This window comes from Salmo salar, chromosome 13 (genome assembly GCF_965601325.2).
Source record: "Salmo salar chromosome 13, fSalSal1, whole genome shotgun sequence".
NCBI classification, from domain to species: Eukaryota; Metazoa; Chordata; class Actinopteri; order Salmoniformes; family Salmonidae; genus Salmo; species Salmo salar.
In genome coordinates this window covers 32,563,019-32,580,764 of record NC_138303.1, presented here as the reverse complement: position 1 = coordinate 32,580,764, position 17,746 = coordinate 32,563,019, and the positions used below count along the sequence as shown (strand labels likewise).

The 17,746-nt window shown below is 44.0% G+C and overlaps 1 protein-coding gene across 4 annotated transcripts in view; it reads left to right on the top strand.

Annotated features, from left to right (window-relative positions):
• The window catches only part of cfap74 (cilia and flagella associated protein 74), a 49,854-nt gene extending 34,190 nt beyond the window's left edge, over positions 1-15,664 (top strand). For 2 of the 4 annotated variants that reach the window (XM_014135416.3, XM_014135414.3), the window contains exons 23-39: positions 1,041-1,128; positions 4,776-4,949; positions 5,379-5,512; positions 5,622-5,898; positions 6,133-6,288; positions 6,634-6,794; positions 7,868-8,002; positions 8,207-8,319; positions 8,629-8,684; positions 9,633-9,752; positions 9,847-10,002; positions 10,227-10,368; positions 10,612-10,766; positions 11,901-12,033; positions 13,365-13,495; positions 14,133-14,267; positions 15,215-15,664. In XM_014135416.3, coding sequence (XP_013990891.2) covers positions 1,041-1,128; positions 4,776-4,949; positions 5,379-5,512; positions 5,622-5,898; positions 6,133-6,288; positions 6,634-6,794; positions 7,868-8,002; positions 8,207-8,319; positions 8,629-8,684; positions 9,633-9,752; positions 9,847-10,002; positions 10,227-10,368; positions 10,612-10,766; positions 11,901-12,033; positions 13,365-13,495; positions 14,133-14,267; positions 15,215-15,337 — 2,389 coding nt within the window. In that variant the 3' untranslated portion in view covers positions 15,338-15,664. The remainder of the gene's footprint in view (positions 1-1,040; positions 1,129-4,775; positions 4,950-5,378; positions 5,513-5,621; positions 5,899-6,132; positions 6,289-6,633; positions 6,795-7,867; positions 8,003-8,206; positions 8,320-8,628; positions 8,685-9,632; positions 9,753-9,846; positions 10,003-10,226; positions 10,369-10,611; positions 10,767-11,900; positions 12,034-13,364; positions 13,496-14,132; positions 14,268-15,214) is intronic. The other 2 variants (XM_014135415.3, XM_014135417.3) reach the window with 2 other exon arrangements.
• The last annotated feature ends 2,082 nt before the right edge of the window (positions 15,665-17,746 follow it).

The window sequence follows — 17,746 nt, the reverse complement described above, 5'->3', positions numbered from 1 at the left end:
ATTTCCCCTAACAAAAAATGTGTTTTAACCCCTAAGAAAGTGTACATTAATTAGAATTCACATTTCCTGTTGCTGCAGGATTATTTTCCTGCTGTGAGAAACTGGTAAATTTAAGATACAACATCTGTACATCCGAGCTGGTTGAAATACAACACTGATTTGCTGTAAGATCGTAATTATGAAACACGCCGTTTCCCTAGGCTCTGACAGATTTGTTGGAAGCATTGGGCGTCACTTCCAGAGCTTTGTATTCATTTGGAAAACCTCTGACATCTGGAAATCCCTCTTAAATTGCTTTAAACCCTCTGACACTGGCAGCATTAGCTCTCATGCCTTCATAGAGCCAGCATTACCAAACAGGGAGGGAGAGAGAGAGAGAGGAGTCAGGAGTGGGCTGCGTTTGTGCTGCTCACTGTGGATACACTGTGGATTGGCATCTGACTGTTGTTTTCATGCTAATCAAGTATTGGCTGCGTAGTAGTAGAGAGATGGCAGTTCTCACAAGAGCAGCTCTCCACCTAGGGTATTGATTGAGCTAGTGCTTTACATAAGCTCTGTGTATGACTGCAAGCCCTCTTTGATGTGTACTTATGCCCAACATCACCATGGCTACAGCCCACAGTAGTGTGGAGGCGTGCTCTCTTGCCTTCCCTGGTGGTTCTACAGATCTAAACAGGGGATAGTCGTGTTGGTTTACAGTGAAACGCTGAAGGTTTTCCTCCATGGGCTCTCTCTATCCCTCGCACTGAGCATTTTCCCAGTTGTTGAGGGCTGGGACATATTTGCTGATGTAATGTTTCAAGGTAAACTCTGAAATTTGACATACACGGTGGGGCGACTTACAGAAGTCAACAACAAAATTCTAATCTAACAAGACTGCTAGCATTGGCTCTTCCCAATAGTGGCAGCCTTGACAGATTGTGGTTGTTCATGAGCAGGAAGTTGCCGCGCTGTGCATGATGGTGTCATATTGCTGAGTTAATGTACAGTATAATGATTTCCTGTATTCGTATACCCACTACCCTGTTCTTCCTCCCTAGACGTTCCTTGTTCGAGGATGCAAAGACGTTTTTTGACAGCGAAACAGGAGTGCTGGAAGTCCCCTTGACAGTGCAAGTGGCTGATCAGGTTTGTTGCACTGTTAAGCTCTAAACTTACAGGCAAGAATTCAATTGTGTTATTTCAAAGTGCACAAAAAGTAAACAATCTGTATCAGTCAACTACCACTGATACTATCAGTTGAGAATGTCCACAAAAGGGACACAGCCAGGGATGCAGAAGGAAGCAATTTGGGAGATGAGTTTTCCTCAAATACTGCACAAACAGCCTTCGAGAGATACAATTGTGGAAAATGTCTATGCGATGATTGAATTCTGGACGCAGTCTACAGTATGAAGTATCATACAATACAACAGCCCCTCTCAATCCACACGGAAGCGTTGAGTACTTATTCATAAGTAGCAAACCTTCTGCAGGTCCCCATGAAGGGCAGAAGCACTGAAGGTTGTAAATTAACCCATTTTAATAGTAGCAAGCTAAAATTATCCACCACCCCAAGGCCTGCACTGTTCCATGAGTGCTAATGAGCCAAGCATAAAGGTTATTCCACGTTGTTTTACTGGAAAGGTCTCCATAATATCATTTGGATTATTTGTTTTTCGTGTGGTTTCCACTCTATTTGAGCTCTTTTAAATAGATTCAAAAGATTCTCACAGAATGATATTATTTCTATTCAGCTTTCAGTTGTGAAACGGTTACATTCAGGGTGTTTGGCACGTAAACTGCTGATCAGATAATACAACTGGAAAGGGATTATCTTCCATTTTCAGGCACTGATTCGTGATGCTCCAAGGATTATTCTGGATATCCCACCACCTATTGATTTATGTCAAAAGTTTTATCAATGTATAGTTATCCAAGTTAAGTATTAAGTAAGTACATCAGGGATTGTTAAATTCATTTTGACATGCACACACACACACACACACACACACACACACACACACAACAGCAGGGGTAACAGCACACTCAAATCCAACACACAAAACAGGCTCCGACCCAACACTCGTGCCGCATTTGTGCTGTGTTACCCAGTCAAATCCCCCAAACTGGCCAGCAGTCACACTCCTTCAGCCAAATCATCACCTTACCCACCCTGCCCCACCCCATGCCCCTTCGCCCACCTCCTAAACCCACACCCTTATACTGGGGAGGAGCGTAGAGGATTTGGAGGCAGTAGGTTTTCATGGAGCCAAAAGCAGGCCAGCAGGATGTTCCTGCAGAGACCCAAAGCTGTGCCCCCGGCCTTGAACCCTTAACCCTGGCTCCCCTCCAGGCCTCCCTCTCTGGCCACCAGGCCCTCTCTGGCCGGTGCTGAAAGCGTGAACGGGTAAACAAGGTAAGCTGCCGCACCCAGATACGGCTGAGGAGGACATTAATACATAGGTAGGAACGCTGCTCTCAGGACATCAAATTGTATTTGTCACATGCGCCGAATACAACAGGTGTAGACCTTACAGTGAAATGCTTATTTACAAGCCCTTAACCAACAATGCAGTTTTAAGAAAAATACGTGTTAAGTAAAAAAAAATAGATAAGTAAAAAAATAACAAATAATTAAAGAGCAGCAGTAAAATAACAGTAGCGAGGCTACATACCTGTACAGAGTCAATGTGTGGTGGCACCGGTTAGTCGAGGTAATTGAGATAACATGTACATGTAGGTAGAGTTAAAGTGATTATGCATAGATAATAAACAGAGAGTAGCAGCAGTGTAAAAGGGGTGGGGGGACGACGATAATGAAAATAGTCTGAGTAACCATTTGATAAGCTATTCAGGAGTCTTATGGCTTGGGAGTAGAAGCTGTTAAGTAGCCTTTTGGACCTAGACTTGGCGTTCCGGTACCGCTTGCCGTGCGGTAGCAGAGAGAACAGTCTATGACTAGGGTGGCTAGAGTCTGACCATTTTTAGGGCCTTCCTCTGACACCGCCTGGTATAGAGGTCCTGGTTGGCAGGAAGCTTGGCCCCAGTGATGTACTGGGCCGTACGCACTACCTTTGTAGTGCCTTGCGGTCGGAGGCCGACCAGTTTCCATACCAGGCGGTGATGCAACCAGTCAGGATGCTCTCGATGGTGCAGCTGTAGAACTTTTTGAGGATCTGAGGACCCATGCCAAATATTTTCAGTCTCCTGAGGGGGAGGAATAGACTTTGTTGTGCCCTCTTCACGACTGTCTTGGTGTGTTTGGACCATGATAGTTTGTTGGTGATGTGGACACCAAGAAACTTGAAGCTCTCAACCTGCTCCACTACAGCCCCATCGACAAGAATGGGGGCATGCTCGGTCCTCCTTTTCCTGTAGTCCACACACATCTCCTTTGTCTTGACAACAGATTGTTCCACCTGGGTCAAAAATGTATTTTCTTTCATTCTATTACTTTAGGTGCACTTGATTTAGCTTTCCCCGTGGGCTTTGCGGGCAGGGTTTTCACTTTTCGGACTATTTAGTTGTTTTAATTGTGCCAGGCGAGCTAAATCAAGTGCACCTATTGGGATTGAAACATATACAGTACTAGTCAAAAGTTTGGACACCAACTCATTCCTGTGTTTTTCTTTATTTTTACTATTTTCTACATTGTAGAGTAATAAATCACTGACATTGTCACCAGCAAAGCACCACCTCTTCCATGCTTCACGGTGGGAACCACACATGCAGAGATCATCCATTCACCTACTCTGCTTTTCACAAAGACACGGTGGTTGGAACCAAAAATCTCAAATTTGGACTCATCAGACCAAAGGACAGATTTCCTCCGGTCTAATGTCCATTGCTCGTGTTTCTTTTCATTGGTGTCCTTTAGTAGTGGTCTCTTTGAAGACATTTTACCATAAGGGCCTGATTCACGCAGTCTCCTCTGAACAGTTGATGTTGAGATGTGTCTGTTGAACTCTGAAGCATTTATTTGGGCTGTAATTTCTGCGGCTGGTAACTCTTATGAACTTATTCTCTGCAGCAGAGGTAACTCTGGGTCTTCCTTTCCTGTGACGGTCCTCATGAGAACCAGTTTCATCATAGCGCTTGATGGTTTTTCGCAACTGCACTTGAAGAAACTTTCAAAGTTCTTGAACTTTTCCGGATTGACTGACCTTCATGTCTTAAAGTAATGATGGGCTGTTGTTTCTCTTTGCTTATTTGAACTGTTCTTGCCATAATATGGACTTCGTCTTTTACCAAATAGGGCTATCTTCTGTATACCATCCCTACCTTGTCACAACACAACTGATTGGCTCAAACGCATTAAGAAGGAAAGACATTCCACAAATGAACTTAACAAGGCACACCTGTTATTTAAAATGCATTCCAGGTGACTACCTCATGAAGCTGGTTGAGAGAATGCCAAAAGTGTGCAAAGGGTGGCTACTTTCAATCATCTAAAATATATTTATTTGTTTAACACCTTTTTGGTTACTACATGATTCCATACGTGTTATTTTATCGTTTTGATGTCGTCACTATTATTCTGCAATGTAGAAAAACCCTTTTGACTGGTGTTGTACATATATACACCCATATAATTATATTTATAGGTCCCATGACTGCTTAAATGAATAAGCATCATAAAGAACCTCTAGATAGAAGTTGAAGTTCCAAATGTGAGTTATGCAGAGTTTTTGCGTACATCAAGAGTTGTTTTGCAAATAAAAGACATTGACCGCATTGGATATTACAAAACAGAACAGAAATAAGGCAGAAATACTCTTTCACTGGGCTTTCAGGTCCGGCCTGTTCCCTTCACGGTCCATGCCGTCATCACCTCCTCTGACCTGTGCTTTGACCGGACAGAGGTGGACTTTGGCCACTGCTCCATCTACGAATCAGTGAAGACCAGCGTGCGCCTCACAAACCTAACCCTCCTGCCCCAGGACTTTGGCTTTCTGAGCATACCTCAGGTATGGCCTCCATCTGCCTGATGGACTGCATCCCTATGGACTGACCTTTGACCTAATTTCCTGCTGTTTGCATCTCTATAGTCCACAATTCCACCTTGGCTAAATAAAATCATCATAAAACATCAGTAATAAACACTTCTGTTTATTAATTTGGACTCTACTGGTTTTGCTCTGATATGCCAATTTGGCCTATGCTATACTCTCCAGCAGGAGATATCTGACAATTGAATTAGAATTCATTATATTTCTATGTATTTGACTCTGTGTCTGGCGTTATATCTGTGGCTTTAGACCTTTATGATCTCACCTAAACCTGTCCTGAATAGCTAATCCGGCCCTATGGAGATGTTCTGCTTTCAGTCAGTCAGGACTAAGGACAAAACCGTGTTTGGATGGCCTGAGCACTGAGCAGTGTTTTTCTCCTCCTAGTTTGTGGAGGTCCAGCCCAACGACGGCTTCGGCACTCTCCTCCCATTGGAAACCTTGGAGGTGGATTTGATCTTTAGCGCCAAGAAGGCAGGAGAGTACAGCTTTCAGCTCAACTGCAAATCCGGAATTAACAGGTATCAAGGTTTTGTTCCTTCCTACACCTTGTCCTGTCACAAAATAGAGCGCTATCAAGTATATTTCACTGCATTACTTTTATTGTGTTTTCCCCAATGATTGCTATAGAGACTTCCCCTTGTCATGTCGTGCAGTCGGGGTGCACCCTCCGCTAGAGCTGTCTCACTCTCTGGTCCAGTTCGGAGCCACAGCGGTCGGTGACTGTTCCACAGCCGTGCTGCATGTGGTCAATGCACACACCAGCCTCAACGAGTTCACACACCCCGTGCCCCGCATTGGCCGGGACCCTGTTGCCCCGGTGGGCCCCCGGCTGTTCGCCTTCACTCCCCCCGAAAACTCAGAGATTAGCCTCACCCCCAGGACAGGCCGGGTCTTACCTGGACAGGTACTCTACCAACAAGCAGTGTGCTTCCACTTTACTTGAACACTTTGTGATGAGGCCTAGCATATTATGTAGTTTCTCTATTCTATTCCATTCCAGTGTATACTCTGTTCTGATGACTGCATTGTTTATTTATGTTACCTTTTATTTAACCATTGAAAACACGTTTTCTTTTGCAATAACAACCTGACTGGTCACGTCATTAAGTCATTGACTGGTTCTTTACTGTGTTCCCAGAGGTGCCTGGTGCAGGTGACATTCAGGCCCAGGCTGTGTGACCAGGCCATAAGGGAAGAGACGGTGCGGCTGCTGTGTCGCTCCGAGGAGCTGTGCCTCCACGAGCTGGACAGGGTTACCAAGGCCGAGGGGAAGGGAGGGGAGGAGGAGGGGCCGGTAAGCTTCAGTCCCTGGAGTCACTCCATCCTCCTAATAAAAGTTGAATGAGTCTGCATTGTCAGTATTGTATGCTTAGCACAAAGACTGGAAGTCATTTCGCTAACGTTAGATAGCAACTTCCTTAAAACTGCACGCAAAGACATAAAAATGGTGTCCACGAGTTAATCTGACCCTGGGGAAGTAGGTAAAAGGCCTCATTACCAAAAAATCCCAAACTATCCTTTTAATGTTGTCTTGCTGCCATACAATGTGTTTGACTTTGACCCTGTGTGTGTGTTCGTATGTGCACGCGCATGTGTGCACATTATTGTTCCTGTGTACTGTATGTGTGTGCTGACTCAGTGTAAAAGGGAGGCCCCTACGGCCCCCCAGAAAGGCAAGAAGCCGCCCCCCGCCCGGCTCCAGGCGAAGCAGACCCTGAAGGAGAAGATCAGCAAAGTGTCCATCAGCCCCAAAACAGACAGCCCCTTCAGAGCCCCCAACCCAGCCGACATACAGTCAGGGTACGGCTCATCTACACCACCACAACTATCACTTAGATACCGTGCATACATACATTTTTATACCATGGCATCATTGTTGAATACTTTTTTCTGATTGGCTTGAAGGACATTCTAGAGCGTACATTATTATTTTCCATAGAACGCATAGCGCCTCGTTGATTATCCCTTACATATTTCAGTGACAAATCAAAAATGTACCGTAAATGTTTACTTAATTCTGAGGTAAACTGCCTCCTAAAAGCTTTATGTTAAAACGTAAGTAACTTAGGCAGAGGTTAATTGCAAGCAACACACTACTGACATCATTACATTTAACCATCTGCTTCACACCTTGCACTGTGTTTAGTGCGTTTACTTTTTAGCGTTTAGTGAGTAATGCATTTTGTCTTCTCTATGAAATAATGACTGTTAAAGGCATTGGGCGGAATCCTAAGCTACGCACATTCGAAGACAACTTATTTTTGCACAAATTATGCATTTATGTCAATGGGATTTGTCAGGAAATATGTAATCAAGATATGTTTATTTTTGTATTATTTTATTTTTTAACCCCCCTTTTTCTCCCCAGTTTTTGTGGTATCCAATTGGTAGTTAGTCTTGTGTCATCGCTGCAACTCCTGTACGGACTCGGGAGTGGCGAAGGTCGAGAGCCGTGCATCCTCCGAAACACAACCCAACCAAGCCGCACTGCTTCTTGACACAATGCCCACTTAACCCGGAAGCCAGCCGCACCAATGTGTTGGAGGAAACACCGTACACCTGGCGACCGTGTCAGCGTGCACTGCGCCCGGCCCGCGACAGGGGTCACTAGTGCGCGATGGGACAAGGACATCCCTGTCGGTCAAACCTTCCCCTAACCCGGACAACGCTGGGCCAATTGTGCACCGCCCCATGGCTCTCCCGGTCGTGGCCGGCTGTGACAGAGCCTGGACTCGAACCCAGAATCTCTAGTGGCACAGCTAGCACTGCGATGCAGTGCCTTAGACCACTGCGCCACTCGGGAGGCAATCAAGATATGTTTAGGTTTAGGATTGGGTCAATAGTTAGTGATGTTTGTGTTGTTTGGTTCGCAGATCAGAGGAGTACGCTGCAGGCAGGGCCTCCCTCCTGCACGCCTTCCCTGAGCACTACAGTCGATACGTCATCCCTTGCTTCGTGTCCGACGGAGATCCACCCCAGAGTGACCCCCAGGCCCAGCCATCCTGCAGGTAGTATACTAAACACATTACAACTCCCATGTAGATCCTATTTACAATACCAACCTTATATTAATTTGTATGTGCCCCCCATTATCATTTACGTTAATCAATTACACACATTCATTTAGTTGGGATAATGTGGAGAGAACAGGTTGAAGTGTTTCTCCCACTGCCTCTGTTGTTGTAACGCTGACGAGCTGTCCTCTGTCCCAGCAGCCCCCTCAACACGCTGTACCTGGAGCTGCATTGCCCAGCCGTTAGGCCCCCCCTGGTGGTCGCGTCCAGTAACGGCCAGACCACCATCAACTACCACCAGGTGGCTGTGGGTCAGTCCATTCAAATGTATTCTTCTGACCAGAGCTGCAATCAAATACTATTTGAAATCTTTTGAATACTTTGAGTGTTTGCTTAAGTTTGCATGGAGTGCCAAATGGACAGAGTTTGTGGTTTTGGGACAATTTCATTGGTTCATTAATATTTTGATTTCAATCAAGGACAGATAAAGTATTTTAAATTATTTCAAATAGTATTTGAACCCAGGTCTGATTCTGACATTGGAAGTTTTTTCCCTATTTTCCCTTGCCTGTGAATATATTGCTACTTGTGTCAATTCTGTGTTTCTTTTGTTCACTTAGGACAGAAAGTGGTCAAAAAGCTCACTGTTCAGAATATTTCTCAGGAAGCCTTGGAGGTATCCTTTTCTTGGTCACAACATGCACAAACGACCTAGATCGCCAGAGTGTGATGATCTGTGGTTATGTGAGAAAAGTCAGTGGGGTTTATTCATGAATCTTTACCTCTGCAGAATTTCTACCACCTGTTTTTCTAAGACAAAAAACTCCATGGTGCTCAGAATGAAAAACTATTTCAGTTGTAATAACATGTTGACATTCTGAGTATGATGCATGCATCAATCCACTTGATTCATTATTTAATTGGTTTTCAACAATAAAGTGGTTGATTTAAATTTTTAAAAAAGCTGTTATGAATAAGCCTCAGGCTTTCTCTATGTGCTGGTTGAAAGGTACTGATGTAGCCTATATTTAAAAAAATATAACATCGCATGGCCCATTTGTGTCATTGATACACACATTGTATATAGCTAGTATTGTATGATATAGCTTTAAGGCTAATCTGGACACATCAGACCTAGAAACCAGAGGTTATTCAGTGAGGTGAAACGGATAAAAAGGTTATGAATAGAACTGACATGATTCCAAGTTCTACATGCTGACAATCATATCTGCTCCACATATCAACTGGTTGAAAACTAGCATAATTGCACGTTTGATTGTCTTCTAACTTTGCAAGACAATTGAGTGACTTGAACATTTACATTTTATTAATTTAGCTGATGCTCTTATCCAGCGTGATTTACAGTTAGTGCATTCATCTTAAGGTAGCTACGACAACCACATATGACAGTCATAGTAAGTCAAACTATTACTTTTTTTAAATTGGCTTTGGGGATGATGCAAAAAAATCTGTTTTACACTTGATCTGAGAAAACACTTGCAGAACAGTGGACCCACACAAGCGTATCTGTACACAATACATTTCACCCTCCTGAACAGGTCCCTTTGAAGGTAGGATTGAAATATTGCTGTTGCCTGACTACTCTTCCTTAACCCTTGCCAAGCTGAGGTCCTCAGTGTTGGACCTGAGTGGTCCGTTCTCCCTCCTAAATGCTCTGAGACGGCTGGGTCCTGGAGCCACACACACATTGTTACTGGCCTTCACACCTGCACAGGGAAAAAGGGTGGGTCAATCACACTTAATGTGAAAAGGGGTGGGTCAATCACACACACATGTTGCCGTCTTCCCTATAGCTGATGCTGTGGCTCCTTTCACAGTACCGTGAGACTGTGGAGATCCACAGCCCAAACATGACCCTGGAGATCATGCTGTGCGGGGTGGGAGTGGATCCCCTTCTCACCTCCTCCCACCAGGGTGGCCTCATGGACTTTGGCTACATGTTGGAGAAGGAGAGAGCCTCCCAGGTCTTTAAGGTCAGTTAGCCAGCATCAACTAGTATCTTGTACAGGGGGTGTACTTCTAGATCAAGCTGCCTCAAGCTACAGAAACAGGAGAGAGCATCTTGTCCTATGGGTCATTCTGGTTCAGACTAAGCTTACTATGTGTACTTCTACAGCAGCAGGCTACTTAGCCTGTACTGCACTCGATACCATGTCAATGAAGTTGTGATATTTAAAGCTGTGTCCTCTGTCTTCAGCTGCAGAACATGTCATCTCTGGCGGTGCGCTTCTCTGTGCTGCTGCACAGCCTGACGCTGGGGTGTAAAGCCCAGAGTGGAGCAGACTCTTTCCCTGCCCTCCTCAGCCCAGGCCCAGAGGAACAGACACACCCCACTGTGGGTAAGACCAGTTCATCCCACCTAGGTCCACATCTCTCACTCAGAACTAAGGGCTAATGCCATGAGCTGTTGCATTCTCTGTAGTTAGTGTTAGCTACCATTTGTTGGATTAAAAAAAAAATTGAGCGTTTTCTGATGCAGCATTATATTAAATCGAATTATGTTAAATTATTTCTGATGCTAACATTGTTGTTAAATGAATTAATAATCTGGGTTTCTTTCTCTCCCACCTCCCCGTGGCCAGGGACCCAGAACTACAGTGGTCAGAGTGTGTTTAATGTGACGCCCATAGAGGGCACCATCGCCCCAGGAAAGAGCCAGGACATCACCGTGACCTTCCTGCCAGACCACGAGAGCCTCCACTACTCGGACATACTGAAGGTGGAGCTCATGAACAAGGTACCACAGAATCATCCAACTCTCATGACATAGTGGCTGCATCTGAAATGGCACCCTTCTGCCTCTATATTCCATACATAGTGCTACTACAAAAGTAGTGCACTATAGCTAATGCACATGATTCTCTACTTAACGCAGTCTCTACTCTACTCGTTCGACTGCCCAGACAACTGGCTACTCTGGCAAATTTAATTGATGAATAAATGGTACTCCTTTAAATGAAACAAAACACACCACCTAATTTCTTATAAGATTTTAGGATGATTGTGCAAATGGTCACATTTTTCTCTCCTGTTGCAAAAACTCAACGCGCACCACTAGGCAAAATATGTGCTTTGAATGAAACAAAACAAAGGTATGCTACAGTTTGTTAACACCATATGTTCTAAAATGAAATTCACTGTACATAATTCAAAACAACAATGTAGTCTACTTCGAAACAACACTTTACAACTCAAGAAGATCTAAATGCATATTCTCATTAAACTGATTGAGATCAAATGGTTGTTATGCAGATGCTGCATGGACGTTTCACCGGTAAAACTTGAATAATTCACGATTGACAGTGAGAAATGTGAAGGGAGGGTGACCACAAAAATGTGTGCATAAAGTAGAGGTAAAGAAACGCATGCGTGATTCGGAACTTCAGTTCTGGGGAAGAGGCTTCCAGGGGGGCGGGATGGAGTAGTTACTTTCGGATCCACAGCCTCTGCCTATTTTTTTATGTTTAGTTAGCGGTGTTCAAATGAAACACCACCACCACCCAGTGGCAGTCCTAAGTCAGTGTGAATGTGAGAGTGAGGCCTAAAAAAGAAATCAAACTTTACTAAGCCATTCATCACACACACGTGAAAACACACACACACACACGTACACACACAGCTGAATATAGAGCAATGTATGAACCAGTTTCCTGATAAAAGCTGTTATATTAGGTTGGCACTGAGTGGGAAGTTGAGTGGGAAGGTGTCTATTGCAGGAGTTCAGTGGAGCTCTAGATAGATTTACTGACGCAGGATGTTTCCGATTTTAATCACTATCTCGGACTGTAAAGATAAACTGACCACTATTATGTCACTGGATTGTATGTAGAGGGCATAAGCTGCTCTAACACCCTGCCGCTCCTTCCCTTAGAGCACAGTGTGTGTCATGGTGCTGAAGGGTGCAGCTCGCTCTCACATCATGTACCTGTGTGGAGGAGACCCGCTGGCAGTGCCCACTGATGCCGTTCACCCTCTGCCAGCCTCTGGGGACTCTGAGCACAAAGGTATCCCTCTCTCGCGCTTTCTCTCTCGCACTCTCTCTCTTTCTCCATCAGTCACCAGCTTCATTAATAAGTGCGTCAATGACGTCGTCCTCACAGTGACCGTATGGACATACCCCAACCAGAAGCCATGGATTACAAGCAACATCCGCACTGAGCTAAAGGCTAGAGCTGCAGCTTTCAAGGAGCGGGACAATAATCCAGACGCATATAAGGAATCCTACTATGCCCTCCGACGAGCCATCAAAAAGGCAAAGCGTCAATACAGGACTAAGATCGAATCCTACTATGCCGGCTCTGGCGCTCGATGGATGTGGCAGGGCTTGCAAACTATCACAGATTACAAAGAGAAACCCAGCCACGAGCTGCCCAGCGATGCAAGCCTACTAGACGAGCTAAATGCCTTCTATGCTTGCTTCTAGGCAAGCAACACTAAACCATGCATGAGAACACCAGCTGTTCCGGACTACTGTGTGATCCCGCTCTCCGTAACCAATGTGAGTAAGACCAGACGGAATACAAGGACACATACTTGGTGCATGCGCTGACCAGCTGGCCAGTGTTGTCACTGACATTTTCAACCTATCCCTGACCTGGTCTGTAACACCAACTTGTTTCAAGCAGACCACTATAGTCCCCGTGCCCAAGGACACCAAGGTAACCTGCCTAAATGACTATCTCCCCGTAGCACTCACATCAATAGCCATGAAATGCTACCACACGGTCTTGAACGAACAGGACCCTGAACATCTTCTACCCCCAAGCCATAAGACTGCTAAACAAGACTAATAAATAGTTAATCAAATGGCTACCCAGACTACCTGCATTGACCCTTTTTTGCACTAACTCTCTTGCACTGACTCTATGCACACATAATGGACTCTACCCACACACTCAGACTACATATGCCCACGCACACATATGCACACACACACACACACACACACACACACACACACACACACACACTCCCCCCCCCCCCCCCGCTACCTGTCTATTATCTATCCTGTTGCCCAGTCACTTTACCCCTAAGTACATGTACATATTACCTCAATTACCTCAAGTACCTCATACCCCTGCAGATCGACTCGGTATTGGTACTCCTTGTATATAGCCATATTATTTTTACATGTTATTGTTATTTGTTATTCACTGGTATTTATTCCTTGTGTCACTAATCTTTAACTCTGCATTGTTGGAAAGGAACCTGTAAGTAAGCATTTCACTGTTAGTCTACAGTCTGTTGTTTACGACGCATGTGACAAATACAAATGTATTCAATTTTTGATTTGGGACTGTAAGCCTGTTTTGCTTGTTCTCTTCTCCTTGTGTAGTAGACTGTGAGGAGCCCCCTCTCCCTGTGCTGCTCACCCTTAGAGGGGTCTACAGAGAGGGGGCCATGAGCCCAGCGGTCAGAGAGCTGGAGGTGGGCTGCATCTGCTCCACACAGCCTATGGCCAAGAAGGTAGGCTAATACTTATACTATTGTTGTTGATTACAATTAAAAAACAAGGGGTTAGACTTCTTCTGGAGACTATTGGTTACAACATCCAATCTTTAAATAAAGTAAACACGCACATGACCACGACCAGGGTCACTGCTAGCTCACTGGTTGCAGCAGCCTTACAAACAGGTTGAAAGAACGTCATTACAAACAGGTACAAATGTGGTTGAAATAATGTCATCACAAGCAGGTTGGAATCTTGTTGAAATTACATCATTACAAAACAGGTTGACATCTGGTTGAAATAACATCATTAAAACAGCTTGAAAGCTAGTTGAAATAACATCATTAGGATGAGTTCAGATTCCTTTGGAGATCCTAACATTGGCTGCGGTGTACCACTCCCCCTTATTCACTCTCTCTCATGGATTCAAAAGCAGTGGATTAGTGTAAGCATGGGCAAGGGAGTTAGTTTCCACCATATTTCTGACAAAGATCCCATGCTGTTTATTCCATGAGATGGAGTGAGCAACTGCACACTTAGGGGAGAAGAGTAGACAATCGGACCGCATGACCACAACACATGACTTCCCCTCCCTCTCCTCCTGTGTTGACCTTACCTATGTTGTGAACTTTGCCCTCTCCTGTCCATGTGCAGAACGTGGAGTTCAGCTGGGAGGGCCTTCAGGCGCTGCAACAGAGGGGCTTCAGCGTGGAGCCGACCAGGGGCACGGTGGACGCTGGCCACAGACGCACCATCACTGTGATCTGGACTCCTCCTTGTGGCCTTAAGGTGCGACTGCCGTCTAAAAGCCTCAATGTGAATGCACCGTACACATGGGGTTGGGCTTTGGGGTCAATTTAGTTCAATTCATCTATTGAAAATAATCTCATGAGGAAAACGTGGCTGAAAGTTTTTCAGTTCATGAATTGAATTGCCATTCACTTCTCCTGAATGGACAGATCTAGAATGGTATGTAACCATACCATGACCTGTACTTTAAGACCGTGTTTCTCAAGGTGGCCACATTTTTGTTCTAGCCCAGCAGCAATACCACACCAGATTCAATTTATGAACTAATCACCAAGCCCTTGATTAGTTGAATCAGGTGTGTTAGCTCTGGGTTGTAACAAAAATGTGCACACTCTAGTGGTCCCCATAGAAACACTGCTCTGTTGTGCACTATGGTGTAACGTTCGCCACCCATTCAGATAAATTATCAATCAGGGTAGTTACAACCCAAGCTAATTATTAGAATCAGGTGTGCTAGGTTAGGGTTGGAGTGAAAACATGCAGTAGAGTAGCTCTCCACATCCAGGGTGGAGAGCCCTGTACTAGACACAGCAAGCTGTCAAGGTATTTGTCCCAGGTGGTTCCACGTGGAGGGAAAACTGTATAATATAGTTTTAGTTATTTCACTCCCTTAGATCTGCATAGGATGGTAGTTTTTGTTTTGACATACTTCAGTTACCAAAGAAAATGTGCAAATCAAGTTAAGTCATAATTGCATACAAAAAGAGTCCATATGTATTTCAAAGTCTCAGTGTGAAGAGAACGTACAAACTACACTTCCTGTTCCTTCATGTGGCTTTCTACATTACTAAATGTATATTTGCCTCTTATTGTATTTGCACATGTACTGTATATCCTCCACTGATTGTTGATTTAAATCTGATTGTGTGTGTCGGTGTGTGCGTGCATGCGTGCATGCGTGTGTGTGTCTGTATGTGTGATTTTAGCCGAATGAGGTGGTGCAGGTGTGTGCGCCCCTCACCCTGAGAGGAGACGAGACAGAGGTATACAGTGTCACCCTGCTGGCCTTGGCATCCAGAGCTAGTCAAGACCCTTCACACACACACTAACCAATATGCAAACATATAGAACACTTCACACACTAACCAATATCCAAAGAACACTTCAGATGGGACTGGAGGAAGACAAACTTAACTCATTGTTATATGTTTAAATATTGTTTAAATACTTTAGTGTAATATGAGCGTGGACAAAATGTCCCTTTGTTGTCATGGTACTTATTGGAAATAATATTCAATGTTTTAAAGCATAATTTTTAAGGCACTTTGTGGACAAGTTAGATGAATATGGGTTATTTTATAAGCAAGAAAATTGTGGAAAAAATATTAAACATTGACAACAATGTATTTCAATAAAGACCTATGGGCATAATCACATAGTCAGCCTTTTATCATTATTGGGGCTGTCAAACTCAAATTAGACTATAGCCCCTGTTCTAGGCTGGTTTCACCACCAGGGGGCAGAATACAACAATTTACTGAGATACAGTGCATGTACTTGCTACCTACAGTATGTGTTAGTGTATAGCAACAGTACATAGAGCATTCGATTTTGAAAATGTATGCAGTAAGCTACAGTTGAAGTCGGAAGTTTACATACACTTAGTTTGGAGTCATTAAAACGTATTTTTCAACCACTCCACAATTTTTTTGATAACAAACTATAGTTTTGGCAAGTCAGTTAGGACATCTACTTTGTGCATGACACAAGTAATTTTTCCAACAATTGTTTACAGACAGATTATTTCACTTATAATTCACTGTATCACAATTCCAGTGGGTCAGAAGTTTACATACACTAAGTTGACTATCTTTAAACAGCTTGGAAAATTCCAGAAAATGATGTCATGGCTTTAGAAGCTTCTGATAGGTTGGCATCATTGGAGGTGTACCTGTGGATGTATTTCAAGGCCTACCTTCAAACTCAGTGCCTCTTTGCTTGACATCATGGGAAAATCAAAAGAAATCAGCCAAGACCTCAGTCTGGTTCATCCTTGGGAGTAATTTCCAAATGCCTGAAGGTACCATGTTCATCTGTACAAACAATAGTTCGCAAGTATAAACACCATGGGACCACGCAGTCGTCAGGAAGGAGACGCGTTCTGTCTCCTAGAGATGAACGTACTTTGGTGCGAAAAAGTCCAAATCAATCCCAGAACAACAGCAAAGGACCTTGTGAAGATGCTGGAGGAAACCGGTACAAAAGTATCTATATCCACAGTAAAACGAGTCCTATATCGACATAACCTGAAAGGCCGCTCAGCAAGGAAGAAGCTGCTGCTCCAAAACCGCCATAAAAAAGCCAGACTACGGTTTGCAACTACACATGGTGATAAACATTTTTGGAGAAATGTCCTCAGGTCTGATGAAACAAAAATAGAACTGTTTGGCCATAATGACCATTGTTATGTTTGGAGGAAAAAGGGGGAGGCTTGCAAGCCGAAGAACATCATCCCAACCTTGAAGCACGGGGGTGGCAGCATCATGTTGTGGGGGTGCTTTGCTGCAGGAGGGACTGGTGCACTTCACAAAATAGATGGCATCATGAGGTAGGAAAATTATGTGGATATATTGAAGCAACATCTCAAGACATCAGTCAGGAAGTTAAAGCTTGGTCGCAAATGGGTCTTCCAAATGAACAATGACCCTAAGCATACTTCCAAAGTTGTGGCAAAATGGCTTAAGGATAACAAAGTCAAGGTATTGGAGTGGCTATCACAAAGCCCTGACCTCAATCCCAGAGAAAATTGTGGGCAGAACTGAAGCAAAGAGGCCTACAAACCTGACTCAGTTACACCAGCTCTGTCAGGAGGAATGGGCCAAAATTCACCCAACTTATTGTGGGAAGCTTGTGGAAGGCTACCCAAAACGTTAAACAATTTAAAGGCAATGCTACCAAACACTAATTGAGTGTATGTGAACTTCTGACCCACTGGGAATGTGATGAAAGAAATAAAAGCTGAAATAAATCACTCTATTATTCTAACATTTCACATTCTTAAAATAAAGTGGTGATCCTAACTGACCTAAGAAAGGGAATTTTTACTAGGATTAAATGTCAGGAATTGTGAAAATCTGAGTTTAAATGTATTTGGCTAAGGTGTATGTAAACTTCCGACTTCAACTGTAGGTGTCAAAAAGTGCATGGGGTATAACTTATTTGTAGAATAAGTCCAGACCACTGCAAGTTCACATCCCTCCCTGCCTGTCACATACTGTAGTGTTGTCAATGTATGCCTACTCTCTGATCAGTTCCATCACTGTTGCAAGATCCAGTATATATACTCAATTAGAATAGTGTATACACTGAGTATACCAAACATTAGGAACACCTTCTTAATATTGAGTTGAACCCCCTTTTGCCCTCAGAACAGCCTCAATTGGTCAGGGCATGAACTATACAAGGTGTCGAAAGCATTCCACAGGGATGCTGGCCCATATTGACTCCAATGCTTCCCA